Source organism: Drosophila montana, unplaced genomic scaffold (assembly GCF_035044405.1).
Source record: "Drosophila montana isolate Dmon_TW-CO22-7 unplaced genomic scaffold, ASM3504440v1 contig_3733_1, whole genome shotgun sequence".
Taxonomy (NCBI): Eukaryota; Metazoa; Arthropoda; class Insecta; order Diptera; family Drosophilidae; genus Drosophila; species Drosophila montana.
Genome location: NW_026998620.1, coordinates 11420954 through 11446274, shown reverse-complemented (window position 1 = coordinate 11446274; position 25321 = coordinate 11420954). Strand labels below are relative to the sequence as shown.

The 25321-nt window shown below is 39.6% G+C and overlaps 1 protein-coding gene and 2 long non-coding RNA genes across 7 annotated transcripts in view; 2 read left to right on the top strand and 1 right to left on the bottom strand.

The window, feature by feature from the left end:
• LOC135436801 (uncharacterized) lies at window positions 1-6696 on the top strand. Of its 4 annotated transcripts, none has more exons than XR_010437596.1 (3): window positions 1-85; window positions 5927-6391; window positions 6457-6696. It is a non-coding gene; the product is annotated as an uncharacterized LOC135436801 (long non-coding RNA). The 4 variants fall into 4 exon arrangements; XR_010437597.1 differs by lacking the exon at window positions 1-85 and adding an exon at window positions 3639-3708; XR_010437594.1 differs by lacking the exon at window positions 1-85 and adding an exon at window positions 5706-5835.
• LOC135436802 (uncharacterized) lies at window positions 2309-3869 on the bottom strand. The gene is made up of 3 exons (XR_010437598.1): window positions 3764-3869; window positions 2813-3249; window positions 2309-2746 (listed from the first exon to the last, which is right to left on the bottom strand). It is a non-coding gene; the product is annotated as an uncharacterized LOC135436802 (long non-coding RNA).
• An 8289-nt stretch (window positions 6697-14985) lies between the features above and the next one.
• The window catches only part of Glut4EF (Glucose transporter 4 enhancer factor), a 148777-nt gene continuing 138441 nt past the window's right edge, over window positions 14986-25321 (top strand). Inside the window, exon 1 of one of the 2 annotated variants that reach the window (XM_064694497.1) lies at window positions 14986-15868. In XM_064694497.1, coding sequence (XP_064550567.1) covers window positions 15314-15868 — 555 coding nt within the window. In that variant the 5' untranslated portion in view covers window positions 14986-15313. The remainder of the gene's footprint in view (window positions 15869-25321) is intronic. The other variant, XM_064694496.1, reaches the window with a different exon arrangement.

Sequence of the window (25321 nt, the reverse complement as noted above, 5' to 3'; positions counted from 1 at the left end):
GCGAAATTTTCCTTAAAGAAATAGAATATAGTTGTTCGGCCTCCTCATTGCTGTGAATTAAATTGCACACGAATTAAAGAATCACGTAAGATCTTTTGGTTGATATATAAACTTTAAACTGCAATGGCTTTAGCTGCTGAAAATTATTTTATTTATTTATATATAAATATATATTTTTTTTTTTTTTTTTTTTGTTTGTTTATTGTATTGAATCAAAAATAGCATACATTTTTATTACAACACAGTTGGCTTAGGTGATATTACGCCAAGCCTGGTTGGGTCCTCAGGCTTTATCGTGGACAAACGTCAAAGGCGGCTTTTTGAGTAAGGCTGCAGGCTGCGTCGTCACGTAGGTAGTCGGGGGACTCTGGGGCGTCTCCTATGTCGTGGTTGGAGGAGGTCCTTGAACGATCTTCTCTTGAGCCTCGTGACTACACACCTCCCAGCGAGGTCTCTTGCTACCCGGCTGCAGTGTCGCTGCAAGCGTTCGCTGTACCGGTTGGCAAATGCTCCGACTTGGCTGTCTATGGTCTCCATTTTGAGGTCTCTGTGCAATGTAGAATTTCTGACGTACCAGTCAGCACCCGTAATTCGGCACAAGGCCAAGTTTTGGAGTGTCTGAATCCGTCTTCGATTTGTCCGAGATGCAATGCCCCAGACCTGAATACCGTATCTCCAAGTTGGTGCCACCACGACGTTGTAAACTGCCCGTTCGCAGCGAAGTGGCAATGGGCTGTTGGGGTTTAGTAGCCAGTTGGCCTTGGCCATCTTATAGCGGCACTGCTTAAGAAGGCCGTCGATGTGCGCCCGAAAACTAAGCCTCTTATTGTAGTGCAATTCCAAGATACTTGGCGCTTCTGCCAGGGTGGAGGGGGCTACCGTCTATCCAGACTGCTGAAGCATTGAGCTTGATGTTCCACCTGCGTGTCCAGCTCTCAAGCAAGTGAATGTATTCCTGGGCACCGTCGGTGGCTTCGTACTCGCAGTGGGCTGAGTAAAATATTGCCACGTCATCGGCAAATGTAGCCATCAAGTATTTGCCTGGGGTGGCAAACTCGTGTAGTTCATCCGGAGTGGGGATGTCTGCCGTGTACAAGTTGTAGAGAAAGGGGCCCAGTACGCTGCCTTGGGGGACACCCGCCTTCATTTTGCGGGCAGGAGAGATTGCTGCTCTAACTTTGACTTCGAACTTTCGCTCCATTAGATAAGAGCGCAGAAGTAGAAAGAAGGGGGCGGGAAGACTCATCTTGATTTTCTGGAGCAATCCATCAATCCAGACTCGGTCAAAGGCCTGCTTAACGTCTACAAAGACTCCATAGCAGTAGTCTTTGTCGTCGTAAGCCTTAAGAATATGGTTAATCACTCTGTGAACCTGTTCGACAGCGCCATGCCCTCCCCTGAATCCAAATTGGTGTTCAGGAAGGATGGCCATGTGATCCATAAGCCTTGAAAGTCGGGCGACAATCATCGCTTCTCGGCCTTATGGCTAAGATCAAAGTGTAGTATAAATATATTGCGTATTGAGGTTGGGTCGTTAGAAAGTTCGAGAAGGGATCGGTCGAAAGTCCATTCAATCATCATACAACATTACTACAGAAAACATCCGTTATGAAGAAAATTATACAACACTACATAAATGAGCGTCAGTGAAGTAGGCTTTGGGATCAAGGATACATTCACCTGAAGCCTAATGTGGCACTAGATAGCAAACAGTATTGTCCATTAGCATGGGAGGCTTTGTTGTCGATGAACGTATGTTGACCGCAATTGGGAAAAGCTTCGTAGACAAAACACAGGGCGATATATCTGTTACACATCACACGCGTAGGTGGAACAAGTAAGCGGCTCTAGTCGGGAGTTCCGGACTAGGGGATCACCTAGACCCTCTTCTACCAACACCAAATTCAGCTAGCACTACGAGCTCGTTTGCTTAAGCAGTAATAAAAATAAATAAACAACGAGAATGAAGGGCTATCTTCGTCACGCCGAAGATTTAATACCCTTGCAGACCCAAACTTTTCGTAATGTTCATAATGCTATGCCCGTATCTAAGAAGCACAGGGAAAATAGTTAACGCCGAGTATGGTTAACATATCTTGAAAAACAAAAAAAAGTTTTCCACAGAACACCTTTATTTTCGACCGATCGCTCCTATGGCAGCATTTGATAAAGTAGTGCGATGTAAACTACTTTTTTGGTCAAGAGAACTTGAAAAACAAAAAAGTTTTCCATACTACAACTTAATTTTCGACCTATCATTCCTATGACAGCTTTATACTATAGTGGTCCGATGTTGATAGTATTTTGCATACAAGAACCTACTTTTCGACCGATCGTTCTAATGGCAGCTATATGATATAGTATTCCGATCCAGCCGGTTCCGACATATGTACTGCGTGCAACAAAAGGAGGCACTTCTGCAAAGTTTCATGACGATAGCTTAAAAACTAGACTAGTTCGCATAGAAACAGACAGACAGACATGGCTATATCGACTCGGCTATTGACGCTGATCAAGAATATTTATACTTTATGGGGTCGGAGATGCTTCCTTCTGCCTGTTACTTTTGCACAAAAAACCCCTTTTACCTATTTTTAATGGGTGCAAAGGGTAAAAAGGGGCGACAAAAGCTCGAATAGTCTACAAGGTACTGTGATGAGTCCTTTGGATGCCATTCGCCAGTCAAATATTTGTCCGAAAAGTTGTTTTCCTGGCTTAGAAAGTGTTTTCTCTCCTCGAAATTTCGCTAAAAAATAAATGAAAGTATTGCCGTGAGTTATTTTGTTGGTATTAGTAAGAGTTTGTTTCATACCTTTGTTGAATACTAATCATTCCTCAGATTGAGTTTCGGACGACTATCTGCTCATAGGAAGATTCCATTGGTTAAACATCCGATCGAAGTGGAGAAGGTTTCATTACATCAGGGTAAGGCCCAGGAGAATCTACAGTTCTCGAGAGTACCCAATCGGCAGGGATCCCGGCGATAACTCAGGCCCATCAAACTTCTAGGAAATCCATGCAATTGGACATGACTGAGTCCAAGCGCAGCTCCATTTAGATAATGAAGGGCATTGTCGATGTGCTCCGACCACTAGGGAGGGGCTCAGCCGATTAAAGCGCAGCGCCGATGCCTGCAAAGCCGATTGTGCCGGACCCGGGGAAAGTGGCAGAAATAAATCCTGGGGCGGAGCACGACATCATTCTGGAATTGCTGCAACGGGGGCAACAATCCGCTAGACGAGTGGATGACTATATTCACCAGAAAGGGAGAGAGAAAAAGATAAAGAAAGAGCGAAGTTTGAAGGAGAGTGTGGAAAATTTGCGATGGATGTGACAGGAATGCATAGAAGGGGAAAGGAATGTTTGGGATTAGTGGAGTCGAAACAAAATCGTGGATCGAAACTGAAGGCCTACGAGCTAAATATTCGACCGGAAGCTCCGCTAAGAGGTTTTGAAAAGGGGCCTTTGTGAGAGACAGAGCGCAATCCGGGATAAATTCTGCGGACGGTTCGATCATAGTTCGATAATAGCTTCAGGGACTGTCTTTTCAGAGTGCGTTGGAACTTCTGCGGTTGGTAGATGAGAAGGCTGGAAAGAGGGATTTGAATTCGGGAAGTTGAGCAACTTATAAGCTCTTAACCTCTCAAGGTCAACAACTAGATAGTTATATAATCAACTATGTACACATAGGTGGGGAGATGCAATTAAGTATGTTCACACGATGATCAGTTTTCACAAACCATGAATATATCCAAATACTTACATATATATAATTTGAGCTGCATAACATTTGAAAATTCCTTATAACCAGCACGTATTCCCTTGTACAACTCATGGACTCATGGCATATCCGTAAATTACTAAAATTTACTTTGTTCGCGGAAACGTTCGAAGTTTAATGCAATCTTATATTTTTATCACCAAAGAAATATAAATTGATTGTTAGACGATTAGATTAGATTTGGTAAGTGCGCATGCCGCATTGCAATAGATTTCGAATAAGTAAAAGTAATTTATTAAGATTAAATAACAAGTCATTAATTATGATTTTTAAAACGTAATGTTATTATTATTATATTTAGTACTAGTGTGAACCTAAGCTATTCTAGTTTTATTTTATCTATACCTGTACATGTGAATACACATATACATACATACATACAAACATACAGACATAAATACATAAAAACATACATACATACATGCATACATACATATACTCATGTATGATGTATGAAAATAAGTTTAGATCCATCGAATTAAGAACCAAAAGCTGGAATCAACCTCTACAACTCCTAAGTCTTGTGTTGAGAATCGTGAAGACGCAAATTAAACGTCCGCTTATTAAAACTTTGACACGCATTTTCCATCCAATTAAGGTGTATTTTCCGAAAAACGAATCAAAAAAATGTTTACAAATATATTTGAAGATGAGTTTGAAACCAATCGGATGATAAACAAAAACCTTAAATATTTTCCGCCAAATTTGCATTTTCCATTTTACATACCACCATTTCCACCAAGGATGATTGGATTTTCCGAAAAATGTGAGACACCCCTAATATGAATTTGAACAAAAATCTTTGAAAATGATGGTACACAAAAAAAGTTTCATACAACCGTTTTTCCACGATTTTTCCAACCTTCGGATAGGATTTCCCAAGACCCTATTTTAGCGTGCAACTCCATCAAATAAGGTAACTACAAAAGCTTCCTAGCTCTTACTTTTGATGTCCTCTGATAGTAATAGTCAGTCTGGATAAATAGTTTTATGTTATATATGGAGGCTAGCTGGTATAACCCGGCCTTGCAGGGTGAAAATGATTTTGAAAATGATTTTGACAAACATCTTTTATACAAACGGTTTCCGCCTCTGTTGCGGGTGACAGCGAGAAAGCTTTGATTTTGCCATAAATGCGAAACACGTCTCAAATGATTTTTTATGTAGATCCTTGAAAATGAATTTCAGGGCGAAACGACACCCACCAAATCTTTGACCCCCATTTCCATCAAGGAGGGATGGATTATCAAAAAAGTGCGAAACACACATCAGATGAATTTTGACATAGATCTTTGAAATTGATTTTGAGTCCGATCGGATAGTAAACAAAAATCTTTCATATTACCGTTTTCCGCCAATTTACAACTGTTGCGGGTGGAATTTCCCAAAAATAAAACAAGTATACACTATGTTATTATGTACAGCTTTGAAAATAAGTTTGAAGCAAACCGGACACATCTTAAAACTTCGCCCAACAAATCTTTCAGTCGCATTTCTACCGAAGAAGTTTTGATTCTGTGAAAAGTTCAAAACACGTCCCATATGCTTGTTCTTATAGATCCTAGGGTACAAATTTGAGCGCGAAACGTCAGCCACCAGACCTTTGACCCGCATTTCCACCAAGGAGGAATGGATTTTCCTAAAAGTGTGAAACACCCCTCAAATGAATATGAACAAGGAACTTTGAAAATGAGTCTGAGACCGCTCGGATGGTCAACAAAAAAGTTTCATACAAACGTTTTTCACGATTTTTCCACACTTGGGGGCAGAATTTCCCAAAACCCCGTCTTGCGTTGATCACCAATCAGCTAGTCAGTCAGTCAGAACAAAAAGTTGTATATATAGAGATACATAATAGATTGTTATCTCCTATTGGTATTTTCATCAAAAGTAGAACCATGTCCAATGTCTTGATTTAATAAACCAATATACTACACCGACACAGTTAGCTGGTAATATGGTTTAGTATGCCACCAATACTGTACTGGCCAGTATCCATATTACTGTGCAGTGAATCACCCAAGAAACTAATAAATATTGCATTAATAAGATTAGTAAGAAATGAATGTAATGATTCTTTATTATTATAATGATTATAATTTTATAATATCATAATGGTTCTCCATTTGATTGGACTTATTTTAGGCCAAGATGATTGTGATTGTGATGTTAGTACTCAGTTTGGTTGTTTGTGTAGGATCCTTAAATTCAATGAGGAGAACTGAACTGGATTGCGGCTGCTTCTTCCACGTTGAACGGATCGCGAACTGCTCGAATCAAAGAAGCATTGACTTTAAGTGCTTGAGGATGAGAGCCCCAACAGAGATATGGCTGAAGTGGAATAATTATAGTGCTGTTCCAGAGGAACTATTACACGATTTCAATAGCACTAGAAAAATTGACTTATCAAACAATAATATACAAGTTTTGCCTGTTGGCATTTCGGAATCCCTACCACAGTTATGGCACTTGGTTCTAGACTACAACAACTTCTCTGACCCAAACGAGCTGCTGCGGATAAATATACGAGGCAGGGCGTCGATGCATTATAATCCACTTATTTGCAATTGCAGCGATCCCAACTATAAGCAAATCCTGAGTCGTGCAAACGTAGGCAAATAGATATTATGTACAAAAGGGCGGTGAATAATCGTGTATCTGTCTTGCCTTTACAGAACTTAAAAACGACCTTGGTGTGTGTAAACAATCCAGATGGGAAGCCCAAATCGTTTCTGGACATTTGCCACCAATCCAACAGTTATGGTTATCAAGTACAAGGTGACCAGCGTATATGGTGGCCCTTAATTACAATCGTGATATATATTATAGTCAATGTCATCATTTGCCGTCGAGTGGACTGAATCATCAAATTGTAATTTTGAATAAGTAATAAAGTATTCCTGCGCCAATAAAAACACATATACATTTGGCCTAAATTTACGTATACGAAAAAATCAAAATTTTTAATATCTTATTCAAAATTTGGCCTTTAATAAGTCCAATCGCAATTGCAATTCTGTTTGTGTGTATGCATTTGCGTGCATAAGTGCACATGTACACAGAAATTCTTCGGCTCTGCGCTGGCAGCCACTTGGCTTGGCAATAGAGGCGAACGTTATCTTCAATAACTTATGTGATCGTGATCGTGACGATATTGGTAGCAGAAAATATTATTGTGCTATTACGATTACGGTGTTTAACGATTATCGGAAAACAAACTCATAAGGCGCAGGCACTAGGAGGAACTACGTTAAAAATTACAATTCTCGAGAAATCTAGAGACGGAAGGACAGAAAGACGGACAGACGGACAGACAGACTGGCATGGCTAGATCGACTCGGCTATTGATGCTGATCAAGAATATATATATATATATATATACATATATGAGGTCGATGTTGTCTCTTTCTGTGCTTTACGTATTTCTACTTAAATTTTAATACCCTCTACAAAAGTTCAAAAAAAATTGTTATATTCAAAAGTGTTGCATACTTTTTGGCTCTTATAGAAAAAATGTTTACTGGTGCACTGAGCAGCCCTAATGGTGGGAGGAAAGCCTTCTAAAAAGCTAACTGAAAGCTTGCCGCACAGCAAAAGCTTAAAGCGCGTGTGTCAAAGCTCATTGCTGAGCACCGTTTTCAGGGTAGGGGCCAACAGCAAAGGCTGCCCCAGTTTCTGCCAGCAGCCCTGACATGTACCAAGCACAAAGAGCCAGAAAGTGGGTCAAGTAACTGGCGGCTGCCCTTGGCACGGCGAATTTGTCCTTGATGCCAGTTTATCCAATTGAGATGGAATACATGGCATCCGGACTGGAGTTTGCCCAGAAATACATAGAACTGTTTGCCAAAAGATTTTATAAGATATATATTTTCAAATTCCAATTGCTGGTTTTTTTTTTATTCTTGGATATATTTATCTTTTTCTCATATTTTGATAGGTGAAATGTAAATAAAGCTTTTGCACTTAAAAAGTTTTGATTATACATGTAAAATTAGTACGATTTAGTTAAAATTGAGTTTAAATTTAGTTTAAATATTATTTACTTTAAACTTGGCTTATTATTTAATATCTTTAATTGTATTTCCATAATTGTTATTCATGATGCATATTATAAATTTGGGCGGCTTGCGAGGATTGTGTGGTTCAGTGGAGTTTTAATGGGTTGGGGGCTGGCCGGGCCCTGACACAAATACGCACACATACTACCTGCACATATATATGTACATGCATTTACACATATGTACAGCCAATTTCGTGCAGCGCCTGGAATGTGGGTCAACATATTTTCGCTGCTGCCTGACGCTGCGTTGCGACCCATTTTTGTTTTATTTACTTAATTTTAGTTATTTTTTGTATGTTGCAAGCTGCGACGTCAGTTGCCACAGTGCTGCAGGCGATATTTAATATACAATTTATGGGTGGTGGCAATTGAGCTCGCAGTTCAGAGTTCAGTGCACAAAATAACAGCAACAACAACAACAACAACAACAACAAATAGCTGACAACTGAGCGCAGCTTTGGGGTAGGATGCGGAACAGTTCCATGATCTGCGCCCAATTTTGTCGTCGAATGTCGTCTCTCGCTTGGCACAATGAAAATGTCTGTCTGCCTTGTTGCTGCTTTCCACGAAAAATTTATGACCGACTGTCAACATTGCCACGCACAGCCCAGGGGCAAAGACCAAGCGCAGTTGTGTATGTGTGTGTGTGTGTGTGTGTGTGTGGCACGGGGAGCGGCAATTCGATGATCGGTGAAATTAGTTTGTTAGCCATGTCAAGTATTCTCTTTGCTTTTTTTGTCATACAGGTGCCGCGTCTCTTGCTCCAGCGAACTGTGGCCAACCGGTTGTCAAAATGCTGGACATGACATCAATTTGTATCTGCAACTGGCAACTGGCAACTGGCAACTGGCAACTGGCAACTTGGCGTCTTGGCTTGCCACAGTCCGGAACGTAGCGCACTTTGTTTCAGCATATTTCAGCGCTCATCTTTGTCTAGAATTTATGCTTCCTGGCGCTGACGTGTGCACATCAATCACACGACGCGTTTGCTAACTTGATTTTCATTATGTGCTCAACGCTGACCCCTCACCCCCTGGCAAACAACAAGAAGAACAACAACAAGCAGCAAACAATGGCAACAAGCATTCTAATTGAGCCAGCACGCAACTTGCAACCGTTTTTAATCCCAATTTCAATGCCACCGAGGTTGGCTGTTGGCGTAGCGCCCAGCTTTGGCCTCTGACAGCTTTGATGGACACTTGACACACACTTTCGTGGCACACACACACAGCTGGACAGCTGAGAAAGCAGCAATTGGACTCATTTATATTCATAGCAAATGAAATGAAAGATTTGTACATAAAGAAAATGAATAGATATAGAAGCTATAGTTTCAAGCGATAGTTTCGAGATCCTGTTAAATTATGAAAGACACAAAAAAAGAAAGCTACTGATTTAAATTACGAGCTCTCTGATTTAAATGCAACTGTAGTCTATGAAAAATACTTAATTATTATAATAATAGTACTAGCAAGTTGGCAAATTTATGCAAATATTAGATCAATTTTTCCGATTTGCCACGCCCACGTAACAAAAATATACAAATCGATCTATTGAGAAGCTCATCATTAGTCATTACTCAAACTTTGTTCACTCTAGCTATAAAACCAAAATAACCAATTCGCTTTCTCAATTGAACTCTGAACTTGCAAAGATCCAACTGTTGAGCCAGAATTAAAAACCCAAATAACGGTTAAGCACATGATAGGAACTCGCGAGAGATTCTTTATTCATCCATTGCTAACACTTCATTGGCGCATTGCAGTGCAGTGCAGAGCAGCGTGGTTGGTTAGACAAGGAGAGGCAATTGAAATCTGCACTGCGTACATGCCATTGGTCGCAGCGCTTTTGATCCCGTTAGCTTAGTTGTGAGTGCAGGAGTTATAATAACTGTTTGCTCTTCACTCTCACTACATTAGTGCGAATGGCGGCGAAGTGAGCTTTATGCGGCTGTTTAGTGTGTGGGCGTCTGTCCTGCAGATCGGTTGTGTTCGTTGTGCGTGTGTTCAAAATAGTTTTCTAATAAAATTGATTTAACTTAAGGGTGTTAGGCGCGAATTACTTATGGAAGCGGTGTGTGTGTGCGTAAGTTTCTGTTAAACTATTTAATGTCTGTCTTTGAGCCGTGCTTCGCACTTGAATACAGATTTCTCGGTGCTAAGCTTTTTATACACATCCAGCGAGAGAGAGAGAGAGTAAGCGCGCGAGAGCGCAAAGGAGCGCAAGAGAGTTTCATAATCTAATTTGAAACAGGTAATCTTGAATAAGTTATAGGCATGTATATGTATATAACATATACCCTTAACAGAAATTTCTCAGTACATATAAGGTACATATTGTACATCAGTACATATGTATATTAGAACAATCGGGCATAGATTTTCGCTATAAAACAGTAGCAAGTGTTAAATTTTACCGCTCATCTGCTTTTTGCGTTGGAGGGTATATAATGTTCGGCGTGCCGAAAAAAGCTGTTATTTCTCATTGAGTAACTGTATAGCAAAGCTCCCGATAGAAGTCATATCCAACTCTTACATTAACTGAGTTCAATGCGTTTCTTAACTTGATAAAAAATGGAATAATGTTGACTTGTTTGATGTGAAAGTGGAAGGCCAACCCCAACGGCAAAGTTGAAGAAAAGGACAGGAATGTATCGAATGTTGCGCATGAGCAGGGCTGAAAGGCAGTCGATGAAAACTGAAAAGCTGAGGCGAAAATGGAAAGTTCGTATTGCGGTATCCATCAGAACGGCCAGCGCCCAATAAAAGACGTAAAAAACCCAATTTCATGAAATGTAATGATATACTCAAAGTATATATACACACACATACACAAACACACACGGATATATGTGAGTACATATTATGGAAGTATTTTCAAAATCCGGTTTCGAAGGCAATCGAAACCAAATCGCACACACATACACATAGCATGTACAGAAAGGCGGCCAATACTCGGGGAAAATATATAGACGGCAACAAAAATGAACACAAAAATTACAAGAAACAAACATTTTACAAATATAATAAAGATATCCAGAGGAATTAAAAGATAAATCATAATTAATTATTAATTTACAATAATTAATACACAACTTTGTGACTGAATAGTTGTCCAAGCCAAGGAACTGCTTCGTAGCTTGGCATAGGAAAACTTTTTTAGCCACCCACCGGAGCGCCCACCGTGCGCTCATTCCAATCAGACGAATTGAGGACGCTGTTAGCTAACAGCAGTTCCCGTTCTAATTGACAAGCGTGCGCTCTTACAATGTTAAGCGCAGCACACACACACGCACACACGACAAAGACTCTCTTTGACTCTATGTGAGCATTAGAGCGAGCAAGCTGACTGTTGATTTACTCTCTCGACTGGTTGACCTATTTTCCAGTTTGGTAATATGCCAGTGAGTGTGAGTAAATGTGAGTGTGCATGTGTGCGTGTGAGCGCGCCTTATGTTGTTGTCTTGCTCCATCTAACGCTTTGTTTTGGTTTTGCTTTTTGCGTTTCTCTTCGTTTGGTTTGATTTTGTAACACACAGATTGCACCGGCAGTCCCTGCGCTGTTGTTACTATTGCTGTTTTTTTTTTGTTTTTGTTTTCGTAACTGCGTATTTGTTGTAATGGCCAACGACAAGCGCTGGCAACGCTCCGTTGAATACAATTTGTGGCTGTTGCTGCTGCTGCTTCTGCTGCTGCTAGCGGCTGAGGAATTTCCACTCAAGAAATGATTAATTGATTTCGGCAGATAGCACATCTCTGCAGTTGGGCGCCATTGCGGGCTACAGGTTGTCCAAATGCAAATTTATTCAGCTAGGCAATGATCAAAATCTGTGAAATCTTGAATGAACATTTGATATTATTTGATCTAACAGACTTTAGATATATGTAGGTATGTATGCAAGTTATATGTGCTTACAAAACGTTTGACAACGTCCCCCTTTGACCCACACCGTAAACTACGCAACGCATTTGGACATCTATCGCAAATGGCGTTTTCAAATGCTTTAGGCATGAAATCCACCCCAAAAATATCAAAACAACAACAACAGCAACGAACGAGCACAGCATAAATCTATGCGCCTGTACATGAATACGTATGTATGTACATACATACATATGTATGTGTATAGGTATGTGCGCATATTGGCCCCTGTAGCGCTGATGGATATCGAGGCAGCGTACGCCCAGAAAACGACAGCCCCAGCCCCAGCCCTCGGCCCCGAGCCAGCCCCCGCATGCTGACAGCAGTGGCGTCGCTGTGGTATGCCTACACAGAGGTCATTCCAAAGGCAACAACAATGCCAATATAACAGCTACAGCATACAACATACAGCCAGCATAATACAGCAACAACAGAGGCCCCCCAAAAATCAGAGATATGTATGTATGCACGTGTGTATGTGTGTATGTGCGTTCAATATTCACAGCAGCGACATCAACAACAGCAGCAACATCGCGGTGTTGCCGATGTAAACAAAAGCATAATAACAGCTGTGAGTTGCTGAGAGCGAAGAGAAAAAGATCACGCTCTCACCCACACACAAGTACACAAATGAAGTGCTCTCTTTAACTGTTAAACTTGTGATGTTGACAGAAAACCGGCCGGCAATTTTTATAGCAATACCCTGCAATAGGAAAATAACTAACATGGCATATACATTTTGACAATATGTTTAAACAACATTTAATTTATTCAAGATCAGACTGATGTTACGGTGATGTTACAAAATACAACATACATAGCTGATTACATATATATTTTAAGCGGATAAAACTTACTTAGCTCTCAGTGAATTTTTTAAATATTTTGCCATATAAGCTATTAATATTATGTACTTAACGTAGCATGAGTAATAAGTGAAGTATAGCTGTTAATTATAAACAATTGTAGTAAGTACAGAGTACTTGGAAGTCGCGCAAACACAAGTGGTGTGCTCTCATCTGTTATGTGGCTGAGTGCTTACTGTGCTCAACAGCTGTTTTCGCAACATTGTTGCTGCTCTGCCAACAACAGCTGTTATCATGTTGGCAGCGTCTGCCGCTCTCTCTCTCTCTCCCACTCTCTTCGCTCTGTTGTTCATATCGCGCACAGCAGGCATAAACATGCACACTCTCACACTCACACAGCTATGCATACAAATACAGAGTTATGCGGCGCTCTGTTGACGTTGTGAAAAATGTTGACAAGTGTTTAACTTTTTGTTAACTGCGTAGTTTTTTTTGGGTTGGGGTTGGCAGCAGCAACAAACGACGACGTCGACATTTGCTGTTATGCTGGCAAACAGGCGATGATGGCGTCATAGAGACACAGACACACGCACACATATGCACATACCCGCTGACTGACTGGCTGGCCATATTGATAAGCGCACTGCGCTGCTGCGTATTGATACCAATTGGCGTTAATTACGTGGGCAAAGAGGAAGACAATGCCAATTTGGAAATGATTTTCTTTATTGTCTTGGCTGTATATAATGGCAAAGCTAATTAAAATACATATGTATGTATATACACATGCATGTGTGTATGTAATTACATATATACGCATTTGCAGTGTCAGTAGCTTGACACATCGACATAACAAATTAACAGCTAGTCTTGATGCTAACATTTTTCGATAGCCGCGACTGTTAACTCAATTGAGGCCTATGTTGTAAGTATGTGCGCGTGTGTGTGTGTATGTGGTGAATGCATTTTCGACGCTTTCAAGAGCATGTTTCTCAAGTATTTTACGTATTATGTTGGCAGCAGGGGAAAAACTTGCACACACTCAAACACGCCACACACACACAAACACAGCTGCATTTATGTTGTTTTTCAAAGCAGGTACGTACGAAAGCATAATATACAACAAACCAAGCAAGCAAAAGCAACAGCAACAGAGAGCAACACCCCAGACAGAGAGGCAGAGCAAGAGAGATAGCGAAAGAGCGCTGTTTTTGTGTGTGTGTGTGTGTGTGCTTGTGTGAGTGCTGCTCGCTGCGCGTAACTGTAACTCGTCGTTCGCTCGCTCAGTCTTTGATAGCCAACTCTCGTGTACAGACCGATAAGCGCTTATTGCGAGCTGCCCTCGTCGTCACCGCAGACGCCAAAAAACCCGAACAATCAAAACAATCCAAAATAATAAAATATATATTGAGCAGAAAACAATTGACAACAGTGTGAATGCTTCTTAATTGAAGGCAACAAAACGCATTGGGTAAGCCCTAGCAATAATAACAACATCAACAAAGGCTGCAACAGCAACAACAACAGCAACAACAACAATAACAACAACCAACAAATAGTGCAGCATCAGAAGCAACCAACAGCAGATTGCATCCATTTTGCTCTCTTGCGCTTTGTTAGTGTGTTCTGTGTGCGTGTGCCTGTGTGTGTGAGACGAAAGAAAAAAACTTGGAAGAAAAAGTGAAACGACCGGCAGCGAAAGCAGCGTGAAAGCAAAGCAAGCAATAAATATATATACATATACACACACATACATAGGCATATGTATTTATGTGCATATAGAAAATAAAACGCCAATCAGCGCAATTTAACAACAACAATAACAACCACAACAACAACAACAAAGAACAATATAAAACATATCGATTAGCCAACAGATTAGAGAACAAAAACTGAAACAAACATTTTATGTGACATCAATAATAAAAAAAAAAGAAAATTGCCAACGAAATTGTTTAGTTTCCGTGACAGTGGCAACTGGCTGTCAAGCTGACGTTAACAACGCCTAAAATTGGATTATGCTTGGGCACAAACGCAACAGCAGCAACGCCCAACAGAAGACGCACAGCGAGCATGTGAAGCTGCCCGGAAAAACAGATGCACTGCATCCCCAGTTGTATAGGAATACGCCCGTCCAGCGTTTACAGTTCAATCAGCATCTGAACCAGCGAGTTACGTTCTGCCTGGAGCTCTATCACAAGAACATTATCAAAAAACTATCCGAGCTTAGGAAGATTAACGTGTACAAATTGACCAAAAACGTTTGCCAGACTTAAGATACTTTTATTAAATAATCAAAAAAAAAAACAAAACTGTGTGCAACAAGTTGTCCAAGTGAAGCTCAAAGTTTTCGTGTGTGTGTGTGCGTGTGTGCACGCAGCTGTATATGTGTGTATATACAGTATATACAGTGAAGTTGAAAATTCAAAGTATAAAATAAAAATACAAATACAAATAAAAAACAAAAGTGCAATACAACAAAAGAAGTGTGCAACAAAAATGTCAAGTGCAAAAAATGCTGCTGCCAGCCAAACAAGCCAAGTTCAAGTCTTAAATTCATAGTAAAACTCAACAAACAAACTAAAACAACAGCAAACAAAAAACGTAGAAAAAGGCGTTTAAAAGTTCTGCAACTGCCGCAACCAAATAAAAACGCTACGAAAACGCCAGTAAAACGCGCGCGCCGCTCGCTTAAAAAAAAATTGAAACATATATATTAATATAGCCCAGAAAATTAACTCGAAAATGTCCACTAGCCGCCGTTTGGCCAAACGCTCAATAATTGGCACCAAAGTGTGCGCACCCGGCCCCGACGGCCTCTGGTACTCGGGCGTCATTCAGGACGTTAAAACGCCGACATCCATGTCCTCCACGCCGGAGCCAATGCCGCCGCCCACCTTCCTGGCACCGGGCGATGCCCAGTTGAACGCGGACACGCGCTATATTGTGCGTTTCGATTTTAAGACCCAATCGCTGCCGTCTGGCGTCACCGCAAACGCATCGGCGTCCGCGTCCTCGTCCGCGTCCTCGGAATCGGTTATTGTGGAGACGCGACGCGCCGCTGCCGCCGCCAATGTGCACATCAGTCCGGCTCAGGCATTGCGCCGCAACGCCATGACAAAGGAGTTTCGCGAATCGGACCTTATCGGGCCTGGCTTTCGATCCATTATGAGCATACAGCTCCAGCCCGGACAGCGCATCTTTCTCACCTACAATGGACGCGAGCAGAGCGGCGACGTGGTCCTGCACGATGTCGCCAAAGATGAGGTGGTCGTCAAGATAACCACAGCTGGAAATGAGGTGAGTCTCAAACTACAAACAAGCTAAATCCAACATAATCCTAGAGTGATCTGTTTTAATTCTGGGTGTGTCCGATAATCACACAAGTAAACTATGAAATATCTGCGCAATTTATATAGGAAGATTATAATCTAAGGAGATTTGCCTATTTGTCATGGAGTACAGCTGAGATCTAAAGCATTTCGAATATAAAAAAACTTGGTTTTGACAGGAATATATTACTCTATATACATATATAGTATTCCTCGGATCTAAGATCTGAGATTTGATCTTTCAGAGAATGCAATTGAATATAAAATAATAAATGATTAAATATTTTTGTTTATTTATCAACGTCTGTTTTTAAATCAATTTGAATACAAATAAATGTATTCATTAATATCTCAGTTAAAATAAAGAGTCTTAAGGCTAACATGTAGCATAAGGGAAATCCCTATAAAAAGAGTCTAGACAAACTGAAATTTATAATATATGTTGTCTTTTCCGGATGAAATTTGGAAGCATATCTGAAAAGATAAGAAAATTAAGATCAACTATTTAAAACAGAATTTAATCAAATTATATTCTAGAGCTTAAAATTGTAATTTCTCGCGACAATTTGCATTCGATAGATGCGATTGAACTATTTTCTTGGCTAATTAACTCAATCGAAATATATTAAAAAAGAGGCAAGCTTTGGTTATTTGATTTGTGTGCCTCCACTTGGTTGCACGTTGTGTCCGCCCACGACATGACAACTGTGCAGCTGGCGCTGGCGCTGGCGCTGGGGCTGGGGCTGGTGGCGTGCGTTAAAAAGTGTGTCAAGGTCAGCCCCAGCCACAGCCCCAGTGAGAGTCACAGCTATAATGTTGGGGGGCGCTTCACATGTATCTATGCATCTATGTATCTATGTATCTATGCATCTATATATCTATGTATCTATGAATCTATGTATCTATGAATCTCTGAATCTATGTATCCGTACAATGCATGGCAGCGCATACTATGCACATTATGTATATGCTTTTGTGCACTTATGTGCATTCGGTGTTTCTATATCTTTGTGACACGGCAAATTGGTTTTGGGGGTCGCATTTCGCGTTTCAGAGTCACGTAACTGGGTTAACGCGGCTTACTGAGTGTGGCCTTCTTCTTCTGCTGCCCCGGGATGGCCCAAATCCAAAGCCAAACCAAACAAATTGCTATACTCCAGTTGTCGACATCATCGTCTGCTATATGAATCATAAGAACCCAAGAAACAGAGGCCAGTCTTTCAATTCGCTAAACTTTTATCATAAAAGCTGCCTTGACTAATTTTAATATCTATATCTATACTATATAGAAAGTAATAATAGTTATTTTCATCTTCTGTTTTTTTGTTTAGAAATTTCATTTCCCGTCTAAATTCAATTATTATGCCATTTAAAATGATTATAGTTGGGTACTGTAAAATGTCCTGGCTTCAGAGTTGATTCTGCGATCGTTCCATACATAACATTAAGAATTAATTAATATATTTTAAATGTTATGATCTATTTAAGAAAAATATATTCCAGAGTTTACTGATATTATACAATGATATTATTATGACTGTTAATGATATTATTGTTTTATTATTAGTAAAATTATTGTTACTATATTTATTTTTATCATTATTATTATTACTATTATAGTTAAAATAATTATTATAACTGTTATTATTACTTTTTATTAATATTATTTTTATTTTTATTGTTATTATTATCATTATTATTATTGTTATTACTATAATTATTGTTATTGTATTATTATTACTATAATTATATTTATTATTACAAAATAAACTTAAATCCTTTCAATTGCCTGGCTGATCACTTATTCATCTTAATTTTATATCATTATTTTTAAAGATATATCATTCCATGAATAAATAACCGGGCTAACCTCCATTCCTGTATAATATCTGTTCTATATATAAATTGATAACATAATGAACAATTGGTTTAAGACTCTTTTGTATGGGGCAACTGTTTGTTTCTGCGAAAACAACTGAATTCATCGGGGTTCACGTTCAGTACTGCGAAGCTATGCTCCAAAATCTTCCGTCTCCGACCACAGCCCCAACAAAATTACGTCACTCGAGCGACGAGCAGCCCGCACGATTAGAGTGTGAAGCATCGTTGGGGCATTTATAGAATCGCTCGGTTTCGATGCCGATGCCGATGCCAATGACGATGCCATCGATGTCGTAATAAAAAATTTGTTTAGCATTAAATTCGTGAAAGAATGCGATAGACCAAAAACGAAAAGCAATGTGCGTTGCATGTTCAGGGTTAGATAAACATACTATATGCTACTTGGATCTATGTTGATGGGGCGTTCAATTCTCGCAATTCTGACGCTTTTCGACTAATTATGTAGATTGTTCGCCATTGGAATTGTTGCTGCTTAATTGCGTCATAAGTCAAGCAGATACATAAAATTATTGTTGATAGATGTCATAGATACATGTGTAGTTAAATAAATGCCGCTGCATGTTGTACTATATGTATTTGTATCTGTGAGATACATACGCACCTTCCACGACTGAGACCGGCATCGGCCTCGAACTGCGTTTTCTACATTACCTCCTCTATCTATCTCTACGTATCTCTCTCTTTCTCTGTCGCTTATATTTTGCCTTTTGCTTGCGCTCATTCCTCGTATCTACTTCCTACACTCGCTAGTTGTTTTATTTTGTATTTTTTTTTCTTTTTGCCCGCCTGTTCTCTATCTGCTATAGCTTTTTAACTAATAATCGCTAAATACTCGTACGTTTGCAATTGTTGCACTGCACTGGGGCGTGCGCTAACTATGAGATACACAAATGCACAGATACACAGATACAGATACAGATACAGATACAGCTACAGCCGCAGATAGCCAGTCTCAATGCCAACTCAGCTGCGCGTATCTGTTCCGTGTGGCTTGTCAATACGTTTGTCAGTAAGCGTCTTTCATGTGTGTGTGTGCGTATGTGTAGTTGTATCTCGAAGAGCGCGCGAGCCTCAATGTATCTAACGGATGCGTAGCGACAACATCTCATTCCAATGTGGCCCTAACATGCCTAAGGTTTCTCGATTGTGTTTTTTTTTTTTGTTTTTTTCTAACACAACAAAATATGGTCACACTTTTTATGCAGTTTCTAAAAATATTTCACCCCTGAGTTCAAGCACATAAACTTTTTCAATAAAATTGACTGTAAAAGTTGGTGTTTAATAAATAATTAGTCTATTTTTGCAAATATTGAGTGGATACTTGGGAGCATTCGCAAGCGTTTAGTTAGTTTAATTATTATTTGTTCAGCTTAACGTAAACTTTAAATTAACTAAGCAACGATTTTTTAAGTTTTAAATAAGTTTAAAGTTAACTTAACTACAACTTTTCTAGCTTTATGTAAGCTTAAAGTTATATGAACTACAATTTTCTAGCTAAAGTTAGCTTTACGTAAGCTTGTTAATAAAATTTTCTTGCTTAGGTAAGCCTTCAGTTAGCTTAACTACAATTAAGGTAAGCTTTAACCTAGCTTAAATTTACTTTTTCTAGATCGAAATAAGCATTAAGTTTCTTAACTAATATTTTTCCAGCTTAACTTAAGCTTAAAGTTAGCTTAGTTTTAGTTTTTCTGGCTTTCAGTAAACTTTTAGTTAGCTTTACCACAATTTTTCCAGCTTAAAGCCAACATGCCGCCGATTTCAGCTTGCTTTATTAAGCCCTTGCGCTTTTCAACCAAAATTTGTTTATGACCTCATCATTAGCTACGTTGTTTAGCCAGCCGGTCAGCTAGTTAGTAAATGAATTACACACCCAAAATCTAAATACGCTTTGTTGTGTTGTGTTGTGTTGTGTTTCTTTATTTTTATTTTTTTCAGCTATTGCTGTTTCCCGCAAGTCAATCAACAATTGGGCTTAAACTCAGTTTCATAATCATAATGTAGATGTAAAAAGCAACAACAACAACAACTGAAATATGCAGATGTATAAAGTTATGTATCTGTATCTAAGGCTGTCCTCGCATAGATGTTGGGGCATGTGATGCTCACGTGCTTTGTCTGCTGCGAGCCAGTTTCATATTTTATACAATGAGCCATTGTTGTTTTGCTTGTCGTTGTTTCTTGTTGTTGATGTTGTTGTTGTTGTTTGTTGCTACGTAAATGGGGAAAACGCAGTCTAAAAAAATATTTGAATTTGAATTTTTGTTCGACTTGAGCAACAGCCTTTTGTTTATGGCACTGAGTAAACACACACATACAAAAGCTCGAGAGCCGGCCAAACTAGTTGGGGAGTGTAGCAGTAGATATGTGTGCGTCTGTGTGTGCGTGCGCTTGTGTGTGTTTGACGGAAACGTGAGGCAATTTATTCTAAGGTTATTTGAGCGAGAAACTTGTTGCTTGCATTTTCATTTCAATTACGATGACGTATACGCCGCGTCAGGCGCCTAATTACCAGCCAATGAATCAGTGGCCAGCTCGGCAGACAGCCCTATATTATTAACCAAGCCAATATGATTAAAGGTTCAAATTAAGCGCAACTCTTCGTGCAAATGTCAGGCGCCATTTATCAACTTATTCTCATATTTTTCTTTTATTTGTTTTTATTCTTTTTTTTTTTTTGCCTGGAGCTTTGCTGTTTATGCGTTAACTGCGGCAGCAAATGCTCGACTGCCGTCTTAAGACAAGTAGCCAAGCAGCGATTTGTTAGCTCGCACTTCCGCAGGGCATGGCATGGCCAGACCCATTGCCAGTTCTCTCCCCTCTGCAAAATGCATTTAAAAGCAAATTTATTTTAATGACATTGAAAATGCTGCTCGTGTATTTTACACGCAACTACGTCGAGCAGCGGACTGACATACATTCATGTGTTTCGTGTTCCCAAAAAGCTGATACAAAAGAAAAAGAACGGCAACCGAAGATAAAATACCCTTGCAGAGATATGGCTTACGGCTTGGCAGATGAGTTGGAAACATAGAGAGGAGGGTCGTAATTGCTGAGTTTGGTCAAGATATCATGAAAACCGAAAAGCTTATCAAAATAAATAATAATTAATTTTTTGATCATTTTTCTATTCGATCGAAATGATATATAGTAGTCCAATGTTGATAAGAAGCATAAGCAAAATATCTAGAAATAAAAGAAGCTTTTCAGAAAAAACCCCAATTTTCAAGATATAATTTTTCTGGTAGTTATATGTTAAACTGAACTGACCGATTCTGCCATATGCACAGATCCATGACGATAGCTTAAAAAATGGAAAGAGACTCGGATGCTGACCAAGAATACATATGTATACTTTATGGCATCGCAGATGTCTCTTTGTTGTAAGGGTATAAAAAACTGCATTTAAGGCGCATTTTGTTGAAGTTCGCATTCGACTTAATGTTGAATTCTTTACTTTGGTTCGTGCTTGGGGGCTTGGCCCTGATCTGTCTTGCAATTAGTTTTGAGAGCTCTTCGCATTTCTCTCGCTCTCCCTTTCTCTCTCCCTCTCTGTGCGACCGATTTTGACAATTGAAGAAGTTAGTAAAGTATACAAACTTGATTTAATTTTTTTGTATCATTATTTTATTCTTTTCTTGTTGTTGCTTTTATTTGTCATCAGTCAAAAAGTACTGCAATTTTTGTTGACCATGTCAATGGCAGTGGCAATGGCAACTGGCCCGCAACTGGTCGCAATATATCTCGACTGTTTGACTGTCTGTCACGTTGTCGGCTACACGAAGAAAAGAAAGAAAAAAATGTTGACCCAAAGAAAGTGAAAAGCGTTTTTTTCCCGCTGTTGTTTAACAAGTTCTGTGCGCTTGCTAAAGGTAGTTTCGTTTTTTACTTCTGTCAAGAAAGCTGCAAAAATAACTCAAGGGAATTGCATTTACTTACAGCAGAGTGAAAGGGGAAAGGGAAGGCAAGTCCAAGGAAGTTGAAACTGTTTTGGGATTTTTCTCTTTTAACTTTGACAAGAAGCGCTTCACTTTTGAATTCCTTTGATATGTCTTAAGTAATACGCTTAATGCTGTCTAAATTGTTGCTATCAATTCGATTAACATTTTTAAAAGCTTTTTAATATTTATTGTCAAATTATATAGCAGTCAATATATCAATATCGGTTTCCTTTTGCTTTCAATCATTCAAGCGGGTCTTTTGCATTGATCAAAAACCATTTCAAATTGACCCACATACCAAGCTGGCACAAGCACACACACAAGCTTTGTCTATGTGGCGTGTGTGTGTGTGTGTGTGTGTGTCAGGTGTGCATTTGTGATGTGTGTATGCATGGGTGTTGCGGCTTTTAAGGCCGCCACAGCCAAACTATTAAAGCCAATAACAAAAAGCACAAAAAAGAAGAAAAAAAACTGAACCAAAACAAAATCAAAAACTGAAACGAGCTGCCTGCATTTTGTTTTGTATTTTTTGAAAGTCGTTTAGATTTTGGTTTTTGGGCTCACCTTCAGTTTCAGACGTTCCCTTTGCTTAGAATCAAGCACCCAAAAGATTGAGATTGTTCAGTTAACAAACGAGTTTTTCCATCGAGGAAGAGTCCAAGCTACAAATTTGTGCTCTTCGTATTGTTTTGTTTTGCTTTTCATATGTCTTTAAAACTTTTGTTGTCTATTACCAAATGAGTCATTTGTCACTTGCTGACCATAACTGGGCATTTGGGTCGCCAAAAAAGAAATGAAAACTCTGACATTTGAGGAACAACAAGCAACATTCTTGATGCCTTTCGTCACAGTCCCACAACGTAGACATCTGTAAGCTAAAATTTAACTCAAAAAAAAAAAACAAAAGTTAAATAAAAGTGGATAGACCCCAGACCCCAAACCCGAGAGTGGCTAAAATGTCGTTCAACCTTCCATGTTGTCCACTCAAAAAAAGGTCATTGCAGCTTGTTGACCGATTTGAGTTAATGTACAAAAAAAAATAACAAATATTATATGATATACCTTATGCTATTCTTGTTTACGAGTAGCCAGAAAATTTATCGCTTCCAATTAGAGCGATTTTTTCTTTAAGTGATATTTTGCTTAGGTCGGGCCAATGCGGCTTTACCTGCCGATCGGGTCGCAAGGTCAATTAGTCATTAGAGTGCAGCAAATACGCAGAGCTGGCTGCCTGGCGAGTTGAAGAGGGGTTCGCAGTGACCTGCCAGCCTGTCATTTTTTAGCTGCTTTCAACAAGATACAAAAAAAAATGGAAACGACACACAAATACAGAAAAGGCAAACGGCACGCAGCCCAAAAATTGTTTGCTGCCATCGTAAAACCATAGCAATGCAGCGAGCGAAAACTCGAGACCCCGTGGCAGGTCGTTAGCCGTTGCCAGACCAGGCAGAGCAGGCAGTCCCATATCCAGACAGACGGGGTAGGGAGCGGGCGGCAGGCACCGACAGGATTGCCAAACGCTTTAGCTAGAGCCCAGCCACAGGCAGAGGTACAGGCACAGGCAGAGTCATCGTCACCGGCATGGACACGTTTCGATTTGGCTATTGGGATTGGGTTTTCCTTATTTATTGAAAAGGGACTCTGTCGAAGAGACATTTTCACAAAGTGCTTGGCAAATGCCTCATAAACGGCGGAGATTGAATAGATTATTGGCAGCAGGCGTAAATGCTGAATATGTGGGCACTGTGGACAGATACACAAACACACGCGCACACACACACATACGCAAATGACAAATCAAGAGCTGTTATCGGCAGTTTTTTAATATCCATAGATAACGAACAACTGATTTTATTTAGTGCTAATTAAGCGATTCTATGCATTAGTTTCAACTCTAAAGATTAGAAATGTGACTTGAAACAAGTGAGCGGGCTCAAGTAGGGAGTGCCCGACTAGGAGATACCTTGCTAGGGCATCAGGCGGTAGCTACAAAATGAAAGATATTCGATCTTTATATGTTATTTTAAAAGCTGCATGTATAATCATTAAAAAACAGGATTTCGATATCGATTTTTATCGATTGCTTGGCAATGGGACAAGTTATCGATTATACTTAGAAACGCGTATTGCCCTGGAACTCGAAACAAAATTGTAAGTCGGTCGTGATTAGATCGACTCGGCTATTGACGCTGATCAAGAATATATATACTTTATGGGGTCGGAGATGCTTTCTCCTGCCTGTTACATATATGTATTTTCACTAAAATAAATTTACCCTTTTTAACCATAGTCATTGGGTGTAATACAAAAAAAATAAAAAATTCTATAATAAATCCAAGAAAATGCTTTCAATTCAAATAAGTGACTATTGTATAATAATATATATATTTAAATGTTTTATGCAACTTTTTATTTGCATTAATGCTTAAGAAAAATGTATATGCTTGAGGGCAAAGTTTTGTCGCCAGGTTTTCTAGGTAAAATTTAGTTCAAAAGGTAAAACTGATAACAAAGTAACCAACATATCGAACTTTAGCTTTATAGCTAATGAATAAATAAATATAATGAGCATGCACAAGAATTTCACAAGATCTCATCTATATAAAAATATGATAAACAGTTTTTCAAGCCGTTTTCTATTTCTGTTGCCTGGCCTAAAAGCAACCCGGAAGCTTAACACAAAGTCTAAAAATGTCGAGCTTTTATTATTTTTACCGACAGACACTTAAAAGAAACAAAAACCACTTGATAAAAGACACAGACTCAATCGAGTCTTACGCCGCATATTTTTTATTATTATCATTTTTTTTTTGTGATCTTTTATTGCGCAGTTTTTTATACGCTCGCACAAAATGTAGGTTAAGCTAAAATTTTTTTGTATTTTGCTTCGGCCTTTGCGTTGTTTCGTTTCTTTTTTTTTTTTGCGTATAAAATTATGACTTAATTTAAAAGTGAAAGCGTTGGCGCTGCGTTTGGTGCGCGGAGCGTGGCAAATGCTCGGCTGTTATTTAATGTGAGGGTTGCCACAAGGAGTTGCATGAAAAGCCCAGTGCGCAATATAGCGCGTACAGCCTGTTATATCTAATGCAGGACGAGGCTAGACCCCAAAAGACGCTCGCCGTGTATCAAAGGGCAGCTTGCTACAACTACAAACACACACACACACACACACACATAGGCACACGTACATGCAGATACTCATGCACACGCTGGGCTCGTGAGTGGGAATGGGGGTGCGGGCGTGTGTGTGTGTGTGTGTGTGTGTGAAACTGGAAGTGCTGCTGCTGCTGCTGTTGGGTCGCTCGATGGTCGTGTGCGTGCCACAGAACGTAAACAAAAACACGAATGTAAAGAAGAAGCGGAAAGTGCGAGATAAACAGAAAACAGCTGTACACACCATGGTATCACAGCGCTGGTTGAGTGTGCGAGAGAGATGCTTGATTTTAGATAAGGACGGAGCAATGTGTGGAGGCGACCGCTGTGCGTGTGCGTGTGCATGGATGTGTGTGTGTGTGCTTGTGTTGTCTCCCCGCAGAAAACCCGTTTCGAAAAACGGAGCCACAGCGACAGTTACGCACTTT